Raw genomic sequence first — 27,851 nt, forward strand, 5'->3', positions numbered from 1 at the left:
CGTCCTCGTTCACGCCCCAGAGCCCTGTTCCTCATCCTTGCATATGTTTGGTGAGGTGGCATTCAGAACAAACTGTGCAGGTTTCTCTGAGTGACCGGCGTGTGCCGTGTAGGAGATTTACGCGGCTGAGGGATTTGGGTTCCTTTGTCATAGTTCACCTTTTAGCACTTTTTGTATTCCTCGCGTCGTCCAGATGGCAGGAATTGGCACTCGTTTGCCCCGTCCACCTGCTGCCTGGGCATTGTAAGTTGAGCACGTGCATACGTGACCCCAGACAAGCTGGCCGTTGGCTGTGGTGGCTTCCTCCCGTCCGGGCTACTGCGGGATGCTTCTGGTCAGCGGTGTTGTGTTGCCTTGCTGATAACAGCGACATTCGCGTATTGCAATTCCTTTTTCCTTGATTGGATACGTGGAAAACGGAAAAGGGGATATTCTCCTAAGTATAGTACAGTTGAGACGACCGCGGAGATACGTCTGGAGGGGATGGAACGCGTTCAGGCACCGTCGTTGAACTTGCTTTGTGCGGTCATTGGCCCTGATCCGTTGGCAGAGCGTTTAACTTTGAAGGGAAAGGCTTGCAGTCAACTGGGTGGATTGCCAGAAGTGTCGTGTCCAAACGCCAAGGCACAGAGACGTGGGCTTTACGTTCCGGTTATTCTCCGAAGTGAATCCTTTCCCTCGCTCCATACGCTGCATGCAGCCAGCATTCTCTTGCGGAGAGAGTGGTCCCCAGGCTTCGGATCTTGTGACCGGCTTTCTTCTCGGGCGCTCTGATTCAGGCGATACGGGGCTGCGACTTGGGCTTGGGGACTTAAGCTCTCCCAGGTCTGCTGGGTGCATACAGTTAGACGCTGAGCCACCCGGCCCGAATGCAGCGTCCACATCCTGCTGGTCCGAGGCCGTGGGGCAGGAGACCTAACCTCGTGGGCATCTTGGACAGCTGACAAGTACCAGTCCCCCCCACACTACTGCCTTGATGTAAAACAGATGTGATCTTCAAAGAAAAGCACGGGAAAACAAAATGTTTTATTGTAACAACGTGTAATCTCGCGACTTCTTTAAGTACATGAGCATTAGCCAGTTATGTGTGAATAGAACTTAATATTTTTTTTTTAAATAGGAAACAGGTATAGAAGTTAATTTATCACTAGGTAAGTGAATGTCTAAAATTACATCTTAAGAACGTAATCTACGGCTAGTGCCTCTGAACTCCTCTGCGATCGTGACCTGAAGCCTGTCGATGCCATGGCAGAGCATGCTGTGCTGGCGGTGGGCACCGTGACCAGTGTAACCCGGGACACATGTGTGGCGCTGTGTGTAAATTCAGAGTGTGCTCTCCGAAATCTCATCTTGAAGAATCTACCCTACGGAAATCACGTTTTTATAGCAAAAATTGTAAACCGTCTGAGTATCCATGCTTGGGAGACTCGCCCGACAGAATGTGGTATGTTACAGTGAGTTTGTGGTACACCCAGTACGGGTTCCATACTCCTGTGTGTTGTCACGTGAGAAAGTAGTTTATAAACGTGTACCTGTCTCTGTCAGTGTCCTGTGATCGTAGGAAAGCGTAGGAGAGCTTCCATACCGAACTAGGCGACCCCAGAGTGTTAGAGGGTGAAGTGAGCCTTCACAGTGTGTTCCAATAAAACCTAGAGCCTCCAGTTCCGGAACAGGGGAGCGGATGCCCTTCTCCCCGTTCTTCCTGCTGGTGTGACGTATGGAGCGCACACAGGGGGGCCGTGAGCGCGGAGGGAAGCAGGCAGGCTCGCAGGGCCCCTGGGACCCCAGGAGTGACGGCGCTCAGTTCCCTGCTGGTCTGCCTCCGGCCCCAGCCGGGGTGCTGGAGAAGCCAGCGGTGAGAAATGCCAGCGGCACGACGAGCCGCAGGACCAGCTGGTGGGACGGGGGACTCCTACGCTTCCGTTCCAGCCCTTCCAAGAAGGTGTGCGTGTCAGTGCAGCGGGTGTGGCCCCATGACGTGCCAGATGGAGGGGCCGGCCAGCGCGACCTTGGCCGTCGCATGCCGCATGTCAGTCTGTCCGGTCGGCCTGTCGTACACCTCAGACTTGAGCGTTAAATTCCGTTCTGTGTCAGTAAAGCTGACGGAGGATCTGTGGCCCCACCCTCTGCCCCAAGGGTCCAGTGGGGACCCTGGACTTGCACCCTTGCCCGGCCATCCGGAGATGACCCAGCTCCCGGTCCGGCAGGTGGAGACCTGACGCGCTGAGCCAGGGCAGGGACGGGGGAAGGGTGGACGCGGCCGCGGGCGAGGGAGGTGCTGGCGCAGACCCACACGCGATGGTGACGCGGAACCACACGCACCGCCAGTGCTGCGCCTCTCAGTGTAGCAGAGCAGCCCGTGGTGAGGGGGTGCCGGGTGGCGGGCACGGGGGCCCCCCTCTGTGTATGTGTGCAGCCTTCTGTGAATCCATGATCCTTTCAAAATCAGTCAGAACAGAACCCAGCCACCCTTACTCAGGCTGCCACATCTGGGAAAGGTCTTCGCTAAGGCTCTGCTGCCCCCAGCGAAAAACGCCACCTGTGTTTGCGGGGTGGCGTGCATCCCCGTAACCACGACGTCCCTTGGTCTTTGCGGGGGAGCGTGCGTCCCTGTAACTGCAACGTCCTTGGGAAAAGCACATTCGCTTTTTTTTTCTGTCATTGCACTCATGTACCTGACGGTTGTTAACTTTTGAAACTCTAGAACTCTCGTCCTGTACTCCTCTAGCATTTCCAGTACCCCGAATACGAACACAGGCCCCACCCGATTCCAGCGGCAGGGATGCGCACTGCTCCCACCGGTCTGTGCTCCTCTGAGGATCAGGGAAGATGACGACTGTGAAAACAGCGGACTTGTAGCGCTCAGTGTCAGACCGTGGAGCGTTCCAGCTGGAGGGTCCGCCCCGCACGACAGAGACGGTGTCCTGGGAGGACGGTCCGGCCTGAGCTCAGAAGGCCCGGGGGTCGCAGAGGATGTGTGACAGAAGCAGCAGCTTGCGTCAGTGCCTGTTCTGCCGGCGTGTTTGCTCTGCACGTGCGGCCATATTTCTCCCAGACGCTCTCTTGCTTCCGTGACCGGGTTTCAGGCCGTGTGTCTATCCCGCCATCGGAGTTGCCGGTGTTGGACGAATGGGGTATTTTTCCCATTCGCTGTGACGTGAGTGCGTTAAATGTTGTGATTGTTCTTGACAGTTTAAAAACCTGTTGAAACGTACCAAACGCAGCCCAAAAGATCTTTCTAGAAATGACTGATACTTTCTCCTACGGTATAATTTGATCTGCTCTGTTTCCTGAAATGCATTGTAACCTTAACTGAATCTGGTCTTTGAACGAAGCCTCATCCCCCTCGACACAAGTTAGCGCGGCACGGAATCTGGTTGCTAGCTAGCAGCCGTCGGACTGAGGCAGGTTGACACGTAGAAGACAGAATTTGTCATCTCAGGATCTGAGTTCTTGTCTCACTAACGTACCGACAGTCTGACCGTATGTGGCTGGTCCACTTTCTTTGTGCCGTATTTACTTCTGCCTGGAGCGGGGACAGTGCTTGCTTGCCCTGGCCGCTCAGCAGGCTGTGGCAAGGGGCGTCCGGCGGGCTGGCACCTTTAAAACCAGGAGCGAAGGGTCTGTGGTTTCTGCGGAGCCCTGCCGTGTGCATGTGCCCAAAGCTTGAAGGGGTAGGAGGCTCAGTACGGCGGGCCCCGCGGCTCCGTGCTGGGGACCTCGGGACGGGGACACCATCAACAGAGCACAGCCCCCGGGCATGCCGGGCCCCCTCCCCGCCAGCCCTGCGGAGCCCAGATTCCCGAGCAAACTCCCGGCCTCTCCAGCCTCTGGATTTGCACCCTCTTCTCTGTCTCCAGCCCTGCCACCACGTCCCTGGTCTCCTAGACCTTCCTCGACTTTGTCCTCCACCGTCACCACCACCGTGCTGATCAGTCACTGTGACCCACGCGGGAGTCCCCAGAACGAAGTCAGGCCCTGGATGCCCTCGGTGACGGGACACTCATCAGTTCTGCAGCCCTCACTGCCATCCTCCTCCAGCGGCTGTGGCCACAGACCCCGCACGTCTGCCCCCCCCCCCCCCCCCCCGTGCTCAGCGTCCCCTGGGAGCAGACCTGCTCTGTGCTCTTCTCTCTGCCTTTGCACCGCAGGGTTCTTGAGCAAAGGGACCCCCAGTCCTCGTGCTTCGGGCTCTTCGTACATGATCTTACTCACTCTGTGCCACAGCTGGGCAAGGTACGTGGTCTCCTCCTTATTTGCAGACACACTGAGTGTGACATTCCTTGGCCCACAGGGAACAAACAGGGCGCACACCCTGATCCGTCAGCCTCCAAAACCCAGTGCACAGCGATGCCTTTAAGGGAGTTTTTTGCCAAACGCATAAATGAATGCCAAGTGTGTTAGAAATCGATGGGAATGTGAGGGTTGATGGTGTTTGGGGAATGGTGGCTGCATCTTGAGGCCGTGCGGCCACCGGAGCCTGTGGCTGATGTAGGAGGAGTGTGGACCCGTCGGGGGAAGGGGAGGCCAGGGGGGATGGGAGGGGGGGGATGTGGACCAGTGGGGAGAGGGAGAGGCCAGGGGGGATGGGAGGGGGGGGGATGTGGACCAGTGGGGAGAGGGAGAGGCCAGGGGGGATGGGAGGGGGGGGATGTGGACCAGTGGGGAGAGGGAGAGGCCAGGGGGGATGGGAGGGGGGGGATGTGGACCAGTGGGGAGACCGGTGGACCGGTTGGGGGAAGGGAGGCCAGCGGGGATGGGGGGGTCCATGTGGCCCAGTGGGGAGAAGGGGAGGCCAGGGGGCATGGGGGCGGGTCCATGTGGACCGGTTGGGGGAGGGTAGGCCGGGGTTGATGGGGGGGTCCATGTGGCCCAGTGGGGAGAAGGGGAGGCCAGGTGGGGATGGGGGTCCATGTGGACCGGTTGGGGGAAGGGGAGTCCAAGGCCATGCTGTGCATCCAGAGCACAGAACAACCATCCTAGAGGAAGAGTGGGAGGAGCTGGGCGCTACAAGATCAGGAGATGGTGGCACCTTAAACTCTAAAAGGTCAGCAAAGCCACAGTCCTAGCAGCGCGGCACCGAACAGACCAGTGGAACAGTCAAGAGCCAAAAACACCCACGCACGTGAACGGCAGGCAGCTAATGTCCAACGAAGGAGACAAGAACACAGGATGGGGAAGAGACTGTCTCTGCAGTAACAGCCTCGTGCAGAAGAAAGTACTGGACCTTTTTCTTATACCCACAAAACTAGCACAGAACTAAAGACCAGAAACTGCAAAAGTTCTAGAGGAAAACACAGGCCGTAATCTCTTTGACCTTGGCCTTAGCAACATTTGTTTGGATCTGTCTCCCCAGGAAAGGGCAGCAAAAACTAAAATAGACCAATGGGATTTCATCAAAGTGAAAAGCTTCTGCACAATGAAGGAAACTGCCAACAAAACGGAAGAGCAACTACTGAATGGGAGGAGGTATTTTCACATCCACCATCTCACAGGGATTAATATCCACAAATATGTAAAGAACTTAGACAACTTAGCATCAAAAAAAATTTTTTTTTAATGGGCAGGGGCGCCTGGGTGGCTCAATCGGTTGAGGGTCCGACTTCGGCTCAGGTCACGATCTCACGGCCCGTGAGTTCGAGCCCCGCGTCAGGCTCTGTGCTGACAGCTTAGAGCCTGGAGCCCGCTTCAGATTCTGTGACTCCCTCTCTCTCTGCCCCTCCCCTGCTCATGGTCTGTCTCCCTCTGTCTCAAAAATAAATAAAAACATTAAAAAAATTTTTTTTAATGGGCAGAAGACACGAATAGACATTTCTCAAAGAAGACACACACCTGGCCAACAGACACATGAAAAGATGCCCCACGTCACTCATCAACAAAACACAAATCAAAACCACGATGAGATACTGCCTCACACCCACCATAATGGCTAAAATCAACAAGTCAGGAAACAACAGATGTTGCTGAGGATGTGGAGAAACGGGGACCTTCTTGTACTGTTGGTGGGAATGCCAACTGTGCGGCCACTCTGGAGAACAGTGTGGAGGTTCCTCAAAAATTTAAAATAGAACTACCATGTGATCAGTAGTCGCACTTTTGGGTATTTAGCCAAAGAAAACAACACGAATTCAGAAAGCCGTGTGCACCCCTGTGTTCCTAGCAGCGTTATTTACAGTGGCCGAGACACAGGCACAGCCCAAGTGTCCACCGACAGATGAATGGTGAGGAAGATGTGTGTATGTACAATACTACTCGGCCATACAAATGAAACCTTGCCATTTGCGACAGTGTGGGTGGATCTAGAGGGTATCATGCCAAGGGAAACAAGTCAGAGAAACTCAAACGTGTGTAATCTAAACAGACAAACAATAGAGAAACAGACTCCCCAGACACAGAGGTGGTGGCCAGAGGGTGAAACAGGTGAAGGGGATGAAGAGGGACAGACCTGCAGTGACAAAATAAGTACGTCCCGGGGGCGAACAGTGCAGCACGGGGAGCGTGGTCGATGGTCCGGTAGTAGCTCCGTATGGCGCCCGGTGGTAACCGCACTTCTGCAGATCATTTTGGGGAGTGCAAAATACTGAATCACTAGACGGTGGCCCTGAAATAGATAGTATATGTCAATTTTACTTCGGTGTTTACGAAGAGAAGAAGGGGTGAACGATTAATACAGAAACAGTAACAGCGCGGAGTGAACTCGCGCTCCCAAGTGCCTGTCCCCGCGGTCCCTGTGGTGTAAGACAGCGAGCGGAGGAGAAGACGCGTCTCTTTACTTGGGGTCTTCTGTGACTTGCATCTAGCGGTTTAAAGACCTAAAGAAATAACAGTTCACTCCTCGCAGGCACTGTCAGGCCATGGTATCCTTCTCTTTGCCACATACATAGAATCGCTGGTAAGAAGTCAGGTTAGGAGAAGAATTACTCGTCACAGTCCCACTTCTGAGCTGCCTCATTACCGCAGCCCTTTGTAAACCAGTCTCACGTTCAGTGTGTATCAGAGAAAAAAACGTCGACAGGAAATTCTCTGATTGTGTCAGTCTGATGAGTAAAACATGTTTTATTAGAGCAACATTAAATAATTTTTCAGAGAACTCATCCAGGCACACATAACAGAGGTGAACTTTGTGCCTATTCTAATAGGAATTAACGTATGATTTCATTGTCTTGATTTCGGATAAGAGAACTGTCGTTTTCATCTCAAATCTCTGATAGAAATCATTTCTAGAACTTCCCTTATTTCATTTGGAGGCTGACTTGTTTTTAATTACGTTGTTTAATGTAAGCCACTATTTTAAGCTAATTCTATTTAATGACGACATAACCCAAAAACTGTACTTCTCACATAATTTTGACTTCAGGAAACTTGGGTTCCATTTATTCAAGGTATTAAAAGGGTTAAAGACAAAGTTTATAAGACAAGCCCCCGTGAGAGTAGCTGCTCTCTGAAATGCATGAAGGTCTGTCGTATGGTGTCCACTCGTGCAGGAGGACTGACGGAGCCACCCCTAACACCGTGACGGGCAGCATGGGCTTTCCTCTGACCTGTCACGTTCAAGTGGCCTCCGTGTCCTGGTGGGAGTTCCGAGTTGGATGACCTATTTTGTCTTGAACGCTAGTTCTCACTAATGTGTGTGGAGTCAGGGTAGATAGGAAAACGCTTTGTATTTTCAATGTCACGTGTGCCAAAGAAAGCAAAAATCAGTTAATATCTTGTGGGTGTCTCGTAGCCGTGTGGAAAGCCCAACTTTTATGATCACCGATCGGCAATGGGGTTGTTCATATTCATGTTTATGACGACCTCAGCCCGTGGGTGATCCTTCCGTGTGCCTTGAAGTAAGTGCAGAAAAGCCCAGGGAGGCTGTGTGACAGCACGTCATTGCAGCACGTGACGAACACGTTCACAGGCGTCCACGTGTCCCCAAGAGCAAGTAAGCAAAAATTATATGCACATGTTCTATGTATATTTTTACATCAAGTGATATATATTCACAGAGTTTGGGGTTTCCAGAGTCATGATGTGTAACAGGGTGAATTTATGTGTCACTTTTAATGAAAACTCACCATGTTTTTGAAATAATGTTCTGTCTCACTGCCTTTCATGAGGTTACTCACTGTATTTGGCTGTATACGTTTCTGATAGGAAGCCAGACCCCGGGAGTCTCATAAACCTGACCTGTGCTCCTCTCCTGACTGCCTTCCTCACACGCCGGGAGTGAAGTACTTACTTGTGCGCAGGCACACGTTAGTGGCGGGCACATGGGGACCGGCAGTCCCCAGGGGTTGACCCCTGACTGTCTCTCTGGAGGGTCCCCCCCCATCTGCGGAGGGCACTGGTCGGAGACCCAGCTCGGGAGAATGTGCCTTCCTGCCCACGTGCTCTCGCCCCACGTGACACAGATGGACGCGAAGGGTTAAACGCATCTGTTTCTGTTCAATGGAAATTATCTAATTTTTCAAAATTGGGTTTTTAAAAAACCAATAGGCCTGCTGATTTGGGACTGGCTGATGTCTTTCTCAGGCGGCGTCCTCAGGTGTGACTCCGGAGACCGGCCGTGTCTTCCCCTTTCCTGCCTGTCTCAGAACGTGCAGGACCCACGTGTGGGCCAGGTCACACACGTGAACTGAAAGGCGGAGTGTGCCCTGTCTTCAGGGAGCCACCGCGGAGGGAGCTAGGACGGACGCTGGCCCTCGGCGGAAGGACAGTTTGGGTGCTGGAATTCCAGAGCGTGCTGAGGGGAAGCCTGAGCAGGGAGGAGAGCATTCGCCCGCGGGTGGAAACGTGGGTGGGCAAGTCTTGTGTTCGGCCTGCTGGCCTCCTGTGTGCGCACTGATTTTCGTCTTCGCCACTCCTGTCGTAGGAACCCTCACCCAGAACGAGATGGTGTTTAAGCGGCTGCACCTGGGGACTGTGTCTTATGGAGCAGACACGATGGACGAGATCCAGGGCCACCTCAGGAATCCGTGCCCGCAGGTGAGCTCGCGCACCCTGGCGCGGACGCGGTCGGTCTGCGGAAGCCAGCCTGAGCTGTTGTGTCCATTCATGCAGAAATCGGCAGACTTCTTTGAATGGCCCAAAATATTCGGTTCTAATTTATAAATCAAGAAGCAGTTTTGGGACTTATTTTATTTTATTACTATTTTTTTAATTTTTTTTAAATGTTTGTTTGTTTGTGAGAAAAAGAGAGAGAGCACAAGCAGGGGAGGGGCAGCGAGAGGGAGACACTGAATCCGAAGCAGGCTCCGGGCTCCGAGCTGTCAGCACAGAGCCCCACGTGAGGCTCGAACTCACAGACGGGAGATCATGACCTGAGTTGAAGTCGGGTGCTTAACCGACTGAGCCCCCCGGGTGCTCCCTCAAATGTGTTTCTTAACAGTCCCTCTGTTTTCCTTCATAATTAATAAGACTTTCTCATATTTTTTTGCCTTTTCAATAAATAGCAGTGGGCACACCGTACCGTGGTGAGCCCGTCGCCCTGTCATCCACGTCAGCAGGTGTCCACGCACAGCGGGTTTTGTTTCATCCATAGCCCTTGTCCTTCACCGTGTTTGTAGTGAACCTCAGATATCACGTTATTCCGTCTGTAAATGTGTGGTCTGTATCTGGATTACGTAAGGACGTTTTTGTGGGAGAGGGGCACATGACCTAAGTCTCGTCTTCTCACTGGGGCCTCAGGAGCTGAGGTTGTGAGAATAGGAATTACTTGCTTTCCCACAAGGTTGCAGCCCAGTAGTCACAGCACCTGCCCGACACTTTGTAGGCGGCGGGATCTGCAAGTGACACGTGTGGTGTGGCCTGGGACGGTCCTGACGCTCCAGGTCCCGACGTCGGGCCCACGGGGCCCTGTGCGTGCACAGATCACAGATCGCGAGCGGAGGGACGGCAGACATAGACCATTTTCCAGAGTTTCTTTCAGGCTGCGTGGTTCCTTCCCACAGACTGTTCCCAGGTGTGTGTTGCGCTCGTGTGGACCCACTGATTCTGTGTAACCGCACCTCACAACCCTGGGGTGTCTGTTTAAGGTCCTCGCACTGAAGGCTGCGGTCGCCATGGAGGACCAGTCTCCGCTTCCGAGGCTGCTTCTCTGCCTCCTCGCCAGTCTTTGGTAGGGTTTAGTCACCACGTAGTATGTCAGGGAGAGGACCAAGTCTCCCGTCCACCAAGGACGAGGGGCTCACGTGTCCGCAGGCTCCTCTGGGCCCCCTGGGAGGCTGTGGACCGTCTGTGTTGACCGTCATGCGTCCGACCTGTCTTCCTCACACCTACCCCGAGTGCTTTCTGCTCTGACCAGATTCCAGTGGACTGTCTGCCTTGTGTTTAGTTTGTGAAAACCTTCTCTTTCTTCTGTAACACTTACTAGAATATCGTATACTTTACTTTCAAGATGCTGTCAGATGAGAACCATGATGCATGTAAGTTTATCGTATGTACTGATCACTTACGCAAGCTCAGGTACAAACTGGAAACCAAACGCTTTACTGAGTTGGACGTCACTCATTTCAAGACAGAGTATTCTGAGTGTTTATTTATTTTGAGAGAGAGAGAGCACGAGCAGGGGTGGGGCAGAGAGAGTGGGAGAGAGAATCCCAGGCAGGGGGATCTATGCGGGACTCGAACTCATGAACCACGAGATCATGACCTGAGCTGAGATCAAGGGTTGGTCGCTTAACTGACTGAGCCACCTGGGTGGCTAAGTATTGTGTAACCTAGAATATTGATTAACAGAAGGAAAATCTAAGAAGGAAAAGGAAAAAAGACTTCTCTTCTAGTAATCTTTGTCTAGTTGGAAATCGTATCGGGGAACATCTTTTTTTAAAAAAATAACTAATTTACATTATCCATTAGTATGATTTTAACAGCTCCAAATAAGCTATTTTAATAGAAGAATCAAAAGCAGAAAGGATAAGTCACTGTATAAAAACAACAAATATTTAATACTTTTTTCCATGTAAGAGTTCTTTTAAAAACCTTTTTTATTAGCTATCTGTTGGTTAGACAGTACTTTTTATGTAAAATTGATTTTATTCCTTAGATTCTGTCTTTTTATTAAGATGATAATAGTCTACCAGGTCCAGTGTAAGGTAACAGATCTTTCGTAATCTGATTGTATTTCCCCACTGGAAGCATTTGGTGATGGAGGGCATAATCTTTAATGGCATTTGTGTGAAATTAAATCATACAGCCATCAATAAACATGACATAATTCATAAGGGGGAGTCGGCCGTGGTCTCTGCTGTGACGCAGTCATGTGAGCAGCACGCAGATGTGGGTCTGAGTGCCAGCTGCTGTGCCGAACAGGCAAACCCTTCATTAGACAACCCTGTAATTTGATGGGCAGAATGTTCATGGTTCAGCGGCTCTACACGTGCCGTCCAAGAGCGGGAGACTCACTGTCTCGGGAGGACTCACGAGCGGCTGTGAACTTAACTGAGGAATGTCTGAGGTCCTATTGGTGGCGGGGGGGGGGCATCCTCCTCCAGGATGGGGGACAGTGAGCAGCCGCCCGCCTCGCTGGCGAAGGTGAGCTTCCCCGGACACGGCTCAGTGCGACAAGAGCCAAACACGGTGTAAATGGGGAGTCACCTCGAGAGGGCACGATTTTGAAATCTGACACGGGGATCATTCTTCCTCAGAACGCAGTGTTTATTGTGTGTAATGATTGTTAAGCACGAAATCAGACCCTAACTTCAGAGGCTGTCACGAGATGGATTAATTTATCGTACTAAAGGAAGATTCATAAGCATTTTCCTCCTGCTTTTAGCTTTATACCCCTTGAGATACGGCACTTTTAAAGAAAAGTGAGAGCACTTACAAGTCTAGTGTTTGTTCTTCAACGAACCCCATCGTTAGAGGGAGGATCAGCATGAGTTATTAAGGACTTAGCAAGTTAATGCCGTGGCTCAAGTGAATCTAGTCAAAGGAAACACCCAGATTTTAAGTATTGAAACAAATATTTTGGTATGTATGACAACTGTAGTAATAGCTGTTCTGTAGAAGGGAATCCGAATCAAACCACATAATCAAATGGAGCTACTTTCCTTCCTTCCTTCCTTCCTTCCTTCCTTCCTTCCTTCCTTCCTTCCTTCCTTCCTTCTTTGTTTCTTCTTTCTTTCTTTCTTTCTTTCTTTCTTTCTTTCTTTCTTTCTTTCTTTCTTCCTTCCTTCCTTCCTTCCTTCCTTCCTTCCTTCCTTCCTCTTTTTCTTTCTTCTTTGTTTCTTCTTCCTTCCTTCCTTCCTTCTTCTTTCTTTGTTCTTTCTTTCTTTCTTTCTTTCTTTCTTCATTTCCTCTTTCTTTATCTTTCTTTCTTTCCTCTTTCTTTGTTTCTTCCTTCCTTTCTTCCTTTCTTCTTTCTTCGTTTCTTCTTTGTTTCTTCCTTTCTTCCTTTCTTCTTTCTTTGTTTCTTCTTTCTTTCTTTCTTTCTTTCTTTCTTTCTTTCTTTCTTTCTTTTTCTTTCTTTTTGGTATTTTATTTTAGAGAGATTGAGAACATATACATGAGCAGGGGAGAGGAGTAGAGGGAGAGAGAGAGAATCTCAAGCAGGCTCCAGGCCCAGCACAGAGCCCAGCGTGGGGCTCGATCCCATGACCTGAGCCAAAATCAAGAGTTGGACACTCGACCGAGCCACCCAGGCGCCCCAAGCTGCTTTTCCTATCCCTAGCTAACTAGCTTATAAAAATAGCATATGCTAATAACTCCAGCATCAACTATATTGTATTTTCAACTTTATGACATTCTGTATTTTACCAGATGCAGTCCCAGGCTGGCGGAAACAATGCCAGTTCAACGCCCCCGAGAAAAGCCCAGTCTTCAGCTCCCAAAGTCAGAAAAAGTGTCAGCAGCCGAGTGCACGAAGCGGTGAAGGCCATCGCGCTGTGCCACAACGTGAGCCCCGTGTACGAGTCCCGAGCCGGTGTGGGCGGGGAGGCCGAGTACGCCGAGGCAGATCAGGACTTCAGCGACGGGAACCGGACCTACCAGGCCGCCAGCCCGGACGAGGTCAGTCGGGGCCGGGCCTCTTGGAGAATCAGAGTACAGAACTCATCACCTTGGGTTTCAGTCGGGCGCAGAAGGCGCGAGAATGAGTTCTCTCACGGGGTGAGAGGCGAGCTTTACCATAGTTCTAGCAGGCCTTAGCTACGGGCCAGGGGCCACGCGGCTCTTCCCGGCTGGCAGCCCCTGGCGTCAGGGTCCTTTCCAAGACGGGCCCTTGGTCTCAGTGTGTCCACATCTCCCAGAAAGTCTAAGTCCGTTACCGGAAAGCACGTGAGAGAATCCAGAACTTTTGTGACCAAGTCCCATCTTCCTGAAGCTGCTGAGACTGGGGCTGTTCCTGCCTCGTCGTCCTCTCTCTCCTCCAAGTAAATTTCCAGGGCTTTTTGGGTTTTTTCTTTTTGTTCTTTTGCCAGAATTGAGATATAGTGTATCTATTTCAAAAGAGAATTGGGATGCAAATCGTCTCAAAACTCTGCAGAAGACAAACGAAACAGTAAAATCCTAAATGCAGTAAATTAGTCATTTCTAACTTTGCATCATTTTTTGATTTTTAGATTGTTAAATTAATTTGTCCAATTCCTGTACAGCCAGTATATTTTAAACACAGTTCTCTTATGTATTGTTTTCTACTCCGGGTTCTTCAGAGATGATTCTGTCATCAAACCGTGGAAGCAAACAAGTTTCTTTACCTGCTAAAACTGGATAATACAATAACCTTCAATCACAGGGTGTTTTAACCTTTATTTATTTTTGAGAGAGAGAGAGAGAGAGAGACAGAGCATGAGCGGGGGAAGGGCAGAGAGAGAGGGAGACACCGAACCCGAAGTGGCTCCAGGCTCCGAGCTGTTGGGGCCCAAACTCACAGACCTGAGAGCATGAGATCATGACCTGAGCCGAAGTCAGGGGCTCAACTGACTGAGCCACCCAGGCGCCCCCAAATCACAGTTTTTTTTAAAAAGTCTGATGTTTTAAAGAGAGGAGCCTGGTGATTCTCGTTATCAAGGTTATTTCAGACGAACGGGGTCCTTCCACTGTAATAACATCACTGCAGGGAAACTGGGCGTCGCTTTACTGCCAGGGTGTCAGCATCGGGGAGCTGGTGAGGCCGCGGACGCTCAGGGCCACATTGTGCAGCCGGGAACGGGAAGTGGCGGGTGCTCCCACACGTACCCCGCAGAGCCTGGAACCATTGCACCCTGTTTCAGTGATTAAAATCAGTCAGGAAGTCACAAGGTAAGCGGTGAGTTTAAAGTGTTAGGAAAGGCGTCCCGGGAGTAACGGCCGAGCCAGCTTGTGGCCGCGGGCAGAGAGGACCGTGCAGCCTGTGTTGCGGGGCCGAACGGAGGAGCCCTGGCCAGGCTGGCACGTCTAGAAGGGGCTTGTGTCCTCTCCCTGCAGCGGGAGAAGGCGGGTTGTGACCGTCCTGACGTGTCTCGTTCCCAGAGGTGCCCTCAGCCCTTGTCTGTGGCCTCCTGGGGCGCCACGGGTGGACACATCGGCACCCTTGATCCTGTCTGCACATCAGGTGCGCTCACACCTCGATTGTCTTTTTTCTGTTTTGTTTATCTGCCTTTTTCTGCACACAGGGCTCAGTTCCACCGGTGATTGTTGGGTGGGCCTCGTGGGGCTGGACGCTTCTCCATTCTGGGGATGCGCTGAGGTGCACCCACGGCTGAGAGCCCCCGGGTCCTGGCCGTCTTCCCGTGGCCCCTCCCAGGGCGTGCTGCCAGCGCCCGAGCCAGGAGCCAGGTGGGCCAGTGGTCTGAGCGGTTCCTGGGCAGCGCCCCCCGAGGGTCCCCCATTGGAAACAAAGACGTGACTTCATAGTGATGAAAACAGCACCTACAGATTTGTGGTGTTTTACAAAGCTTTATGCACTGCTGTATTTTCCGGAAACCAAATTCATTTTTGCGGATTTGGTTACATTGGCATTTCTTCGATTATTTAGTCAAGAAATTATCTGATAGTAACCAGAACAAACTAAGTTAGAAATTAGGGCAACACGTCATTTCTCGTGTAAGAGCTTAAAGGCGGTGAGAAACCAGCCAAAAAGGTAGAAGTTGGGTTGTTTTCCTTTCGCCGTGGGAAGCCCAGACCAGGGCCGCTGCTCCTCTCCCCCCTCAAACTCACGCCTGGAGGCCCCTCCTGGTGTCTGTGCCCACACCCGCACGTCCTCCCTCCTGTGGCCGCTGTCGCGTCCCTCGCACCCCTTCCCTGCAGGGTCCTCCCACGGGCGCCCCGAGTGCCGCACCCCGACTTCTGCCCGGGCGTTTTCGCCTGCGCCCACCAGGCACCCCGTCCTTGGTTCTCGTTGATGAGGACGAGATAAAGGGAGCCCTTACTGTTTCATAAGCACCGTTACTGTTGGACGGCTTTACAGTAACTCTGTTGCTCTTGGGATTACTCGGTTTTCTTACACTGAAAAGAATGAGAAAGGCTGAAGACAAAGCAGGGTCTCAAATCCGCTTGATCCTGAACCATTACCTCCACGGTGTCCTGTCTGGGTCACCCTCTGGCACATCCTGGGCACAGGGTACGTGGTGCTGCAGGGGTGTGGGGGGCAGGCTGTGCTCTTACTGTGCCTCCTGGGACCCTCGTCTTCCTTCTCGGGTGTGTGGGTCTCAGCCAGGCCCCCCTCCCCACTGCGGATGTGGGGTGCACAGATCTCGGCCGGGACCCCTCTACTTGCAAATATGGGGTGTACAGGTCTCAGCCGAGCCCCCCCCCTCTTCCGTGGGTGTGGAATGCACAAGTCTCAGCTAGGCCCCCCCCCCCCCTGCGGATGTGGGGTGCACAGATCTCGGCCGGGCCCCGAGGCCCAGGCCGTGCAGGGAGGTGTGGGGAGCAGACCTTGGTAATTATCTAGAAACCAGTCTCCTGGCAATATCGGGCCATGACATCAAGTGGGAACCAGAGCCCTGGGGTTTGTAGCCTTTCCCTTTTCGATACCTAATGAACTGTGATGACTGACTGCATCTTTTTGTGAGTCACAGTGTCACCCCGCCCTCTCATTTGGGGGGTATTGGCTCAGGCTGTGAACGTTGGATTAGCGGCGGTGCTGTGGGTTGTCGAGAAGCTCGAGAGTGTAGCTTGTTGTGTACGGAGGAGACTGGGTGTGTACAGGACCAGGCCCCCCACTCCCTCAGGCACAGCCGCCTCCGGGTGTCAGCGTCCTGTAACACCGGGAGTGTTACATTCTGTACGTAGACGTAAGAATCTGGTGCGTGTGTGCGTGTGTGTGTGTGCGCGCGCACATATGTGTATTTGGTAACAGGAAACGTAGGAGAAACTATAAGATGAATAGCTAAGATTTATAAGATCTAGAAGTTGCCGTCTCAGCATTCCGGTGGACACTTGGAGACAAGTGTAGGCCACTGGTGACTGCTCTGTAAAGGAAATGGACCACATTCCTTTTCATGTAAGGAAAGGGTTGAATACATCGTGTTCTGTATTATAACATGCTAGAAATTGTCAAGAATCCCGTTTGATTATGGATTAAGAATTATTTCTCAGTCTTAAGCACAGGAAGCTGAGACCACCGATGTTTCTCAAGAAAAATTGTATTTGTTTTAAAAATATTATATTACATATTTCACCTTAATACCTGCCAAAAAGAAATACGAATTTCCTGAAACTACATGGGATTTTTGGGGTGCCTGGGTGGCTTAGTTGGTCGAGCATCTGAATCTTGATTTCGTCTCAGGTCATGATCCCAGCATTGTGGGATCGAGCCCCACGTCAGGCTCCGTGCTGAGCGTGGAGCCTGCTTGGGATTCTCTCTCTCCCTCCCTCCCCCGCACTCCCTCACCGCTACCTCTCTCCCCTCCTCGCTGTCTCTAAAAAGAAAGAAAGGAGGAAAAGAAGGAAGGAAGAAAAAATACATAGGGTTTTTTATCTTTGTTTTTTTATATAAGTCCTAACACTTTTTAAATCTTAAATTAGGGATTCACAGTAGAGAGGGATTTCGTTGATTCCAAGATTACGAGAACTAAATAGAACTGCTAATCTTATAATTAAATTTTTTACTTGTTTACAATTTTCCTTCTACTTTGGAGATTGGGCAATGATTAGAAGTAGCAGCATGTTAAATAACTTAAAAAAATCCCTAACAGATTTTAAATCTGAAAATGAAAAAATAGACTTTGTCATAATTTTTAAAGAGCTTTATTGATGCAGTGTTTGCAAATCCCCGAGGCCCAAGGAAAATCATCTAAATGGTTCATTATTTAGCTTATTGAACTTTGCTGCAGTTAGGTTGACGGATGATGGCAGTGTTCCCAATCACCAAAGCACCGTTTTAAAAGCATTTTTTATTGAATAAAGTGCTTAGAATATTGCACCCTGGAGCTTTGTTCAGGGAAATGGCTCAATTGATGGTTTCTGTCTGACCTCAGCGTTGACCTATCACAACATGTGTGGTTAATAAGCAATGCTATCGCTTGGGAGCTTTGTAGCAGATTCTGCGTCAGCGCTCCGCCCTCACGGTCCCTGCGTACTCACGGCTCTCGCGTCCTCTTTGTCTTTCGAAAGGACGCGCTGAAGTCGAACGTTCCTGTGTCCGAGTCTGACGTCACAGTTGCATTTCCTCACAACAGAAGCGGCCTTCCTTTCCATTTTCCTGCAAACAGAGGGTCTTTTCCCTCCCTGCAGGTGTGCACAAGTGAATGTTTCATACAAATAATTGCATTCTGGGGCAGCTCATGTTAAACTGAGGTGCAGTCACTGAATACTTGTGGCGACGTGTGGTCGTGGAACGTGGGTGATACTTTAAGGTGCGGCAGGTGGCAGTGCTGGAGTGTCAGCAGCTCGTCTTGTATTCATCCCGTGGAGCCCCGATGCCCTGTCCTGTTCCTTATGATAAGTGATCAACGGTTCATTTTCTCTACGAGAGTAGAAAGTTTCACTTGCCCGTCGCTTTGTCTCTACAGCGTCAGCAGAGCAAATTGCAGCTTAGTGAACGGTGGGCGTTGCCTGGAAATCCCTGGACAGAGTTGCAACCCAGCCCCCTCCAGCTGTCCTATGTCCAGCGCAGGTAGAGGAAGCCAGGACCCTGAATGTCACGAGCAGTCCTGGCGGGTACGAGCTCAGTGGGCAGAGCCTTGGCGTTGGAAGGTTGTCAACTCAAGCAATCAGGGCATATGGTGACACAAACCTTGAAGGGCTCTGGTGTCTTTTGGTCCAAAAAGATCAGTCGGCTGTGACTTTAAGGACTGCTGACTTCTGAACACTAGCTACTCGCTAGCAATGTTCTTGTCCGCACCGTGGCCTCATCCTGCACGTAGGCGAGGTCTGCATTTGCATATTATTTTCAGGTGTAGATGTTAGCTCCTCACCTGGACATTTCTTGGTAAGACTCGGCTAAAATTTATGCCAGACTACAAGTGGATTATTTAAATATAGAAGAATATCGCCTCCTTACTGGCACTGCTTCTGGACTTACCAAAGCGAGCCGTCCCGCGCATGGTGGGCTCTCGTTTTACACTCACTGTGTCGCGGGTGCTCCTCGCAGTGGGACGGACCGTGGCGCTTGTCAGCACGTGTGGGCTCAGGTCCCTGTCAGCGTCGGAAGCCCTGCTCTCAGGAGCAGCAGAGAAGGCGCACGCACGGCCCGCCGTGACTGTTGGGGGCAGTTTTTCCAGGTGACCAGCTTGCCTCTCGTGTTTGTGACTCCATTCGGTTATGAGCGTGCTGGTGGGACCGCAGTGGAAGATGTGTGGGTCAGTGATCGGGTTACGATTTCAAAGGTGCCTGGTAAGAAATGCATCCCTGAGCAGAACTGCCAGGTGTGTGTGTAACTGCCAAGAGGAGAAAAGTAACGTCCCCCAAGCTTTTCGTTAGTAATAGCACAGAAGTTTCTGGATAATGGAATCGTAGGGAAAAATTAGTGATCAGACCTTGCCTCATATTCTGTTTCTCTCATGCGGTAGGACCCTGGGAATACTTTCCTGTACTGGCTCCTGAGCATGGAGAGGTGACAATGTGTTCATAAGTTGCCCGTGACAAGGGTTGGATGTCACTAAGCGGCCTGTGGCTGACATTTAGCCCAGGCTTCCTCCAAATGCAGTTTTTATATTCACGTTTCAAGTCTCTTTACCCTTGTATTATTGTCAGTAGTCACATTATTAGAAATTTCTGTAAGCTCGGTAATCCTAGAAATAGTCATTTGAAATGTGAGCCTCTAAGCTCTGAGCTCTCTTCACATATCAGAGGAATACCTCTGAGGATCACATCCTAGTACGTCAGCAGCCGCTTCCATAGGAACATGGCAGCACCCGAGGAAGATGTGACAAACTAACCCCCGACGTTTTATTCATGTAGTGACAAGGCTGCCCGACCAGATGAGATCACGTGGAGACCGAAACTTTCTTACTAAGGAGCCCACACCTGAGTGCCAGGAAGGTTTCGTGTTCTGTGGGCCACGGATACGGGAGCCGGGGTGCTAGGTGGCCCACACCATCACTGAGAGCACCCCCCAGGGAACAGGGAAAGCCGCGTGCCCTGCTTCTGCCCACGGAGAGGGCCTCACCGGGGTAGCGGGCAGCAGCGCGTGACCTGCTCCTGAGACAGATTCTGAGCCGGAGACCTGACAATTTCTATCCACCCTCAGCAGCTTTGTGTGTACGTCCTGTTAGTGTAGGGAATAGGACCCGAGAGAAGCCATGGTCAGGAGAGGCCAGGGACACGGCGTGACCTCCGTGGGGACACCGAACAGCTCCTGCTCGCGCCGTAGCAGGTGCAGTCCGCAGATGAAAGTCCGCTTCTGCCAGAGGGCATCCTGCCGAGCACCCTGCAAGCCAAGCTGGAGGCTGTGCTCACCCGTAAGGAGAAGTAAGTGAGCTTGCATCCAAGTAAACAATTCAGAAGACAAAACAAAACCGAAGGAAATGAAAGGAAAGGAAAACAAAAAGGAATGGCTGAGAAGGCAATAAATTCAAAAGCTACATAAAATGGAAAAATGACTGGCAAAATTAGTAAATAATACCAGTGAATGCAGACTAAGCATACACACAAAATTTGCACGTGAGGAGTGTATACCAGACAAACAGGCTTGAGTTTTTGTGAGTGTATTGAACAGCCCCAATGCTAATATTTTTGAAAAGCTCACTAAGTAACCATGTTCGGGAAAAATATAAATTAGCCAAGTGGAGTCTAAAACACCTAAAACCTGAGTAGACCAGAAACAAAATTCAAAAAGTTGCCAAAACCACTTTGGACCAGACAGTTTTATAGGCCAGTTCTTTTAAGCCAAAAATAAATCCCACCCAAAACTTTTCTGGAACAAGGAAAATAGTACAAAGCCTTCTAAGTCATTTCATAAGGCCAACTTACTCCTAAGTTCTAAAATCTGATCAAGACACACAGTATAAATATACACACAGTAAAAAAGGCACTCAGAGATAAATCTTATAAACAAAGATCCAGAAATCCTGTAAGGCCAACAAAGCTACAGTACTACTCAATGACTGTGACCAGGTGACCTCTTCCCCAGGGATACAAGAACGACTGACTAGGAGATGTGTCCGTACGGCTCTGTAGAAGTTGAAAGCCACTTGATAATCTCACTTCCATTAGAGACTTTTAAAAAGGCATTTAAGTTAAAACCCAGTACCCATTCCAGATCAAAACAGACACACTAGCTTCCTCTCCAAATCCAGCAATAGTCCATTGAAACCAGACAGATCTTTCTTAACGTGATCTGTGCTACCTGTCTTAAACCAATACTCACCGTCACACTGGATAGACTGTGCAGTCCTTCCCAAGCGAAGGATTAAACAAAGATGTTTGCTAACATCAATGCCATTTCATACTGTCTGTCCCAGATGCTCTATCCAGACAGCATGGCAGGGAAAAATCATCACAGTTATTACAAGAAAATAAAATTACCCCTTAGACATGGTGTGACTGTATATCTAGGCAAGGATTCAGGAGACCCCAATAAAAATGCACAAACCCATACACTCTTCTGTATCGACCACAGCCTGTTACGTTGAAGACAGTGTCCCGTTCACGAAACCACAACAATAAAAATATTTAATCATGAACCTAAGTAGGAACATGTCGTGCGGATGGAAACAACTAATTTTAAAGCTAGACTTTAAAGCACACTTATTAATGCTTTACCTACACTCTTCATCTTCTCTGAAAGAGGTGTCCTCGTTTATGAACAGAAGTAAGCACAGAAATTGCTGGCATCTCATCCAAGGCCAAGGGAAGTTTTGTTTTTAATGCCAGAATCATGGTTCTTTCTGGTCATTATCAGCCCTGGACCGCCTTTGGACACATTTGAGGAGTTCTAGACCCCCCCGATGTCTAGATTTCTCCCCAACCTACTGAAACTAAATCTGCAGAATCAAAAATCCTTCTGTTGTTCCTTATATTGTTTCTAGTTTGTCTGTTTTAAAAACAGTTTATTTCAGGGCACCTGGGTGGCTCAGTCAGTTAAGTGTCCGACTTCAGCTCAGGTCATGATCTCACAGCTCGTGAGTTCGAGCCCCGCGTCGGGCTCTGTGCTGACAGCTTGGAGCCTGGAGCCTGCTTCGGATTCTGTGTTTCCCTCTCTCTCTGCCCCTCCCATGCTCATGCTCTGTCTCTCCCTCTCTCAAAAATAAATAAACATTAAAAAAATTTTTTTAAACAGTTTATTTCACTGTTAAGGTTGCAATATACGTTGCTTACTAAATTAAGTAGATGCACATCATCCCGTTAGACTGTTCTATGCATCTGCCTTTTGCCAGTGCAGAAGAGCCTCCCGTGAAGCGCACTGCTGCAGGGGCCCAGAAACCACGTACCCGTGTTGGCCTCAGTTGCCCAGCAAAAGAACAGGGCGTATGCTCATGTGGATATCAGTAATTTCTCCTCCTCTCCCCCAGCTCTCTCACAGTTACTGAAAACACCCAGAGCCATCACAGCTCTTGTACCTAGTCAAGAAATTTCATTTGCGATTACACACCTTTCCACGTCCAGGGCTAGGTGGCTTCAGGTGAATTCTACCAAATGTTTAAGAGGAAACAATACCAATTCTGTACAAACTCTTCTGGAATACAACAGGGGAAGAAACGCTTCTCTGGTGGTAAAGTGATACTGATACCAGACAAAGGCATTATGAGAAACTGGAAACGTAATCACTTATGAACGTAGACGCAAAACTCTGTTACAAAGTAGGAGTGGATAAAGCCTGGCAACAAATAAAAAAGGTAATACATCATGATCAAGTGGGGCTTATTCCAGGAATGCAAGGTTGGTTCAACTGTGATGAATCAATCAATCAGTATAATTTATCTACAGGACAAAGGGGAAAATCCGTATGATCATTTCAGTAGCTTCAGGGGGAAAAACACTCTTGACTGAAATCAAACATCCATTCCTAATAAAATCTCTCCGTAAACTAGAAGTAAAAGAATTTGTTCAACCTAATAAGGGGCATGTGTGAAGAATCCTGTCGTTAGCGTGATACTTAATACTTAACAACAAAAAGTAAAGGTGGGGTGCCTGGGTGGCTCTGTCGGTTAAGCGAGCACCTCTTGGTTTCAGCTCAGGTCATGATCTCACAGTTCACGGGTTCAAGCGCCGCGTGGGGCTCTGCACTGAGTGCACAGAGTCTGCTTGGGATTTTTTCTGCCTCTCTCTGCCCCACCCACCCCCCAAATAAAGAAACATTTTACAGTAATAATAAGACCTTAAGAATAAGGCTTGGTGCTTCCTTCAGATGACTGGCGTCTTGTGGGTGAAGAAATGGTCTAAAGGCGGACTGGTAACTTCCAGGGAGACCGTCGTTTCTTAGCTCCCGGCCCCGGTGATGCTGGTGGGGGGGGGGGGGGGTTGCTCACCAGTCTCCTCCCAGAACTGGGGAGAGTGCCTCACACAAGCAGGTGCTCAGAAGAGCCCCATTTATGCACTGGCACCTGTGTCAGGTGCCCCAGCAGCTTTCCACTCCTAAGTCGCTCCGGGTAAGAGACCATCCGCTCTCTGTGGCTGGAGGACCGTCCCGTGCTGGCCACACGAGCGCCTCCGGCGTGGAAGTCCCAGATGTGCTGCGGGTTGGGGTGCGGGACGTGACCAACAAGCAGACCCCCACACGTGTAAGTGTAGGTCGTCACGATGGCCACTCAGAGAAGAGTGGGTACACCCAGAGGAGCACAGGGGAGGGAGCCAGGACGCAGCACCTTAGGCAGCCCAGGGAACCTTCCGGAGCAGGGGAGGCGGGAGAGAAGGCCTGCTGTGGCATGGTGGAGAGGGGGCGTTGGGCCGGCTCGCCACGCCAGCCCTGAGCACAGACCTGGGACGGGCAGAGGCTGGGGGTCCATGGGTTGGTTCCAAGTGGAGTGTCCGCGTCTGTCGCCACACCTCCCTGGGCAGAAGCCAGGTGGCCATTCCCGCACAGCAGGGCTGTGGCTGCAGCACTCTCACCGTGTGTGTGCGTGCGTGTACATGTGCGTGTGTGCATGTGTGCGTGTGCATGTGTGCGGTTATGGTCTCCAGCCCTCACGCTTGTAGCCCCCCCTCGCGTCCCTCATACAGCAGGCGAGGCTTGCAGGCTTTCAAAGAGGACGTGTGTTTTAACTGCTTACGTGTCTTTAGGAAGAAAACAGAGCCAAACGCCAACGCCTCTGAAATTTTAGTTAATTTCTACATTTAATATCGCTGGATTTAAGCTGTTTCTAGGAGGCCTTCTGGATAAACACTACTGCTCTCTTGCAGAAATGAGAGAGTTGGTATGAATCCGACCAGGTCCCCTGCACTCCCAATGTGCTCTGAGACGAGGTGGGAAAGCTCAAGGCCGGAGCGAGACCCTCTGTTCACCCTTCACTGAGCAACTCGCATTAGGGCGGTGATTAAGGGATCTGTCTTGTGAAAGGGGTCACACTCCTGGTTGGCGTCACGTGGAGACTTAGTCCTCGAAACGATGATGATTAAAAACAGTTGTATGGGCACCTGCACTGACGTGACGCGGTTACAAGCCGCTCCCTGAGGCGGGTTGTGCGGGCACGCGTACAGTAAATGGCACACGGGTGCGAGTCCTCCGGTAGAGCCTGAAGTCCTGACTGGGGGGCCCCAAGGAGGTGATGGGGCGTTGGCAGGAAGAGACACTTGACGGGTCAGAACGTCACAGTTGCCCTTCACCTGGGGAGTGTGGGGCCATTTGCAGTTTATATCGAAGTTTTATAGGAAAAGCGTGTCCAGTGTGCGCTTCCTTTCCCACCCAAGGTGGGCTGCAGAACCCACGTTCCCCCCTGCTCCTCTTGTGACGGCCCCGTGTCTCTGGGGTGCTCTGAATCAGTGCCGTGTTATCCGTGGCGTGGTTTTAGGATCTTGGCAAACTCGAGGAGCCCAGTAACACACTTGAAAACCAGACGATGTGAGTTCTAACGCGAGCTGCACAGTGACTCTGGTTAACGCTCAACACGCCTACAGGATGCCGGACTGCCCTCCAGCCCGGCCGCTCAGCTCAGGAGCAGGAAGGCCCACACGCGTCCCTGTGCCTGCACACACGCCCAGAGCAGGGCCGGGGTGCGGGAGGTAGAAAAAATGCAGACTGCTCCTGGGGTGTGGGTCGGGAGTGTGGGGGCTCGCCCAGCCCTCGGAGGGTCTGCCCTGCCATCCTCTGCAGCGGAGAGTGGCCACCGGGTGGAAAAGCGTGGCGGGGAGGCCACCGTGGCTGCCCCGCCCCAGCCAGTATGGCCGGCGAGACCACCAAGCCTTTGCTCGGCAGCCTGTGTGCCTGGACTGCGTGGGGGGCCGAGTCGGTCCACCCCTGCCGTGGGCAGGAGCCGAGAGCGTGTGAGCGCTTCCTGCCACGGGAAGACCCGCCTGCCCGCCCGCCCGCTTTCAGGTCTGCGGCGTGGGGCTGTGCCGCCTCGGCCTTTCCCCCTGGTCACCCGGGTTCAGACACGTAGGTCTTTCCCAGGATCAGAGGTGTGCCCTTTCCAGATGGCTTCTACTTATTTTTAAAAGGCAGTGAGAAATCCCAAATCCAGTTCAAAGGTTATTTTTCCTCTTTTTATTGTCCACCCAGGGCAGTGCCACGTAACGTCCGGGCCTCACTACTCGGCTTTTCCGTTCTCTGCGCGGCCCGGGGCCCCTGCTCCCGCCCTGGCTGGGCTCGCTGGGCTCGGGGAGACTCACCTGGAGGGGTGTGCTGGCGTTTGCTGGACCCCTGCTCCGCACGCGGTCCGCACAGGGCTCCTGCCAGGCAGGGTCTGCAAAACCTCCCTCGGTTTGGTGGTCACTGGCAGGAGGACTGTGCTCAGCTATCAGACCGGCCCCGGCTGTGACCACGGAGGGACAAAGATTAAGATCTACCAGGGAACCCATGGCACAGCTGCACAGGCCGGGGTCCCCCAGAGACCTGCCGTGCGCTCCCGCTCGCCCCCGCCCCGAGGGTTGTGTGCACCGTGCTTACTTCTCCAGCGTGTCGTGTGACGTGTGCACGGCACCACCAGGGCCGGAAGGCCACTGAGCCTCGGCATCAGGGTTTTTACTGGGCTCTTTCACGCAGACATGGTTGACCCCACATGGCTGACCTGTTTCCTGCCTCTGCAGAGGTCGGGGTGACCATAAGCCCAGCACCCCTCCATAAGGCACACTGATGGTGCAGACCGTGTGCAGCCCACTCCAGGGCCCGTTACCGTGGTGGGGACACCCGCCCCCAGGAACAGAGCCCACAGTCCTCCCTGCACGATGAGGCAGTTGCCCCTAAGCAGGGCAGTGTTCTGGCCTTCCATTGACTCCCCGGCAGAGGTGAGGGGTCACAGCATACTGTCCTGCCTCTGACCCCGTTGGCGGTGGCTTTGGTGGGCAGGTTCCACTAACAAAACGTGAAAATCACGAACAAGTCCTGTCGACACAACAGTCTCTCACAGTATTGGACAGACATTAAGCGTTCGCTTTGTGACTGTTCGTATAATTTACGTTCTGGAAAGGAAGAACAGTGATCTTACTGAAATAGTTCATCAAGTAGACAAAAGTAAACATCTGCTCATTTGCTTTATTTCCCCCAAAAGGGGGAGAAGCATCAGTTGCACGTGGGCAGTGGGGGCTTCAGGCGCACAGCAGGTAAAACGCTAGGTGATCCCACGAACAGCGTGCTCCCAAAAGGCAGCAGGAGTGAGTCCAGCACTTGAGACGTGGTCTGACCAGCCCAAATGTAATTCACACTGAGGGCTTCTGACTTATTCTTGGTTTAGGTTTTGCCTTACCAGTTTAAATTCAGTACTCTAGCCTGTTGGGCACATTGTCGAATTCGATCCGAGGTTTTGGTGAGCAAGCGGGTCTCCCCTGTGTAAGGACCCAGGCACAGAGAAGGTCAAGGTACACACAGCAGGAAAGGCTCAAGGTCAGAATTTCCCCTTCAGCGGGACGCTTCCCAGCAGTGACCGCTGCGCCACGGGGCAGCCCCCCGACCCGGGGCGTCCGTGAGACGGCCTGTGTGCAGGGCCGGCCGGCGCGTGGACGGGTTCTCCTTCTGGACGTCAGAGCCGATTGCGCAGTGCTGCTCACACAAGATGGTGGTTCTGCACCGTTGACTCTCTAGCTGGCGACCTAATCCGTAACATGGTACTGTTGCTAATGCTGTGACTTCACTAATTTAAACGGAACTTGTGTTTTTAAGGGGAAAATCGGGGAGGAGAAATTTGCACCCCGCACGTAGCCGTTCCCGCCTCAGCAAGCAGACTGTGCCCCACGGGGGGTTGGGGACCAGGCGTGGGCAGTGGGGCCGGGCAAGGGGGCAGGAAGTCTCCCCTCAGGCACCGGGTGCTGACGGGCCACAGCGTCGGAGCGCAGCTTGCGCACGGCGGGCCACCTTCGGTCCGGTCAAAAATGAGACCTCTGTGTCCCATCCTTGGGAGTAGGAGGTGGCACCACGGTCACTGCCTGTGTCTGGCATTCAGACGCCGAGCCCGGGTGAGAAAGTTGCTCTGAGCCCTCGGCCTTTCTTCTAGGAATGCGTTACTATCTGCAAAGTGATCCAGTAACGCGGGGTCGTTATTACTGTTTCCCTCCCAATCCCGCTTTTCTGAAATTGTTCCGTTCCGTTCACTGTGGGCTGACTCTACCAGGTAATCTTTGTAAAAGACTTTGTAAAAGATGCAAAATTTCTGCCACGTGAATTCTGGTGCATTGACCTATGTTACTTATTTAAAAAAAAAAAAAAAATTATTTTAAACCGTGTGTCTTTACTACCCTGAAATTTTACCCCCTACCTGTCTGTTTGGCTCCTTTACGAGATCCTAACATTTGGGGAAATAAAGCCCACCCACCCCCCGACCCCGTGAAGGAGACGGACTGGTGTCTGTCAGGGATTTCTTTACGACCAGCCCGTGGAGCGTGGCCGTCGTGCCCCGAACCAGCCGCCCGGCGGTAGTTCCTGCCAGCACAGCACAGGCGACTCGTGCTCTTGGCTGTGTTCCGGAACATGTGCCGTCCCAGATGACCCTTCACTTCCACGTTCTCCTGCCTTCCTGTCTCTGGCCACTCACGGCCTCCCCAGCACGCACTGGAGCAAACAGCCCCTCACCCTCAGTTGGCGGTTGTGCTGGAGTCTTCCTGTAGTTAGAAGTGTGGGGGCCACCTAGGAAACCTCACCTTGAAAGGGATTCCCGTTCTGTGAGGGAGGGTGACGGTGGAACCCTGACACCCCAGATACGCTTTGGCGTGCACGGCGGCCTGCCCGGTGGCCTGGCCGCCACGGTTGTCCAGGTGAGGAGTTGGAGTGGGGGCGACCCGAGCATTCTAGCCTCGGAACCAGGGCTGCTGGGCCTCATCGCGGCCTGTCCCCCTGCGATTTCACAGGGAACGCTCAGGCCCAGCGGTAACGCTCTGCTTGCTGGGCAGAACTGAGTGGGTGCACTCCTCCGGCCCCG

General features: G+C 51.8%; 1 protein-coding gene across 15 annotated transcripts in view; it reads left to right on the forward strand.

Moving 5' to 3' along the window:
• Positions 1–27,851, forward strand: part of ATP9B (ATPase phospholipid transporting 9B) — a 250,770-nt gene that overhangs the window by 189,435 nt on the left and 33,484 nt on the right. For all 15 annotated transcript variants that reach the window (XM_086683267.1, XM_086683271.1, XM_086683265.1 and 12 more), the window contains 2 exons: positions 8,858–8,970; positions 12,745–12,993. In XM_086683267.1, the coding sequence (XP_086539393.1) occupies positions 8,858–8,970; positions 12,745–12,993 (362 nt within the window). The remainder of the gene's footprint in view (positions 1–8,857; positions 8,971–12,744; positions 12,994–27,851) is intronic.

This window comes from Puma concolor, chromosome D3 (assembly GCF_028749965.1).
Source record: "Puma concolor isolate L17-30 chromosome D3, mPumCon1.1.hap2, whole genome shotgun sequence".
Taxonomy (NCBI): domain Eukaryota; kingdom Metazoa; phylum Chordata; class Mammalia; order Carnivora; family Felidae; genus Puma; species Puma concolor.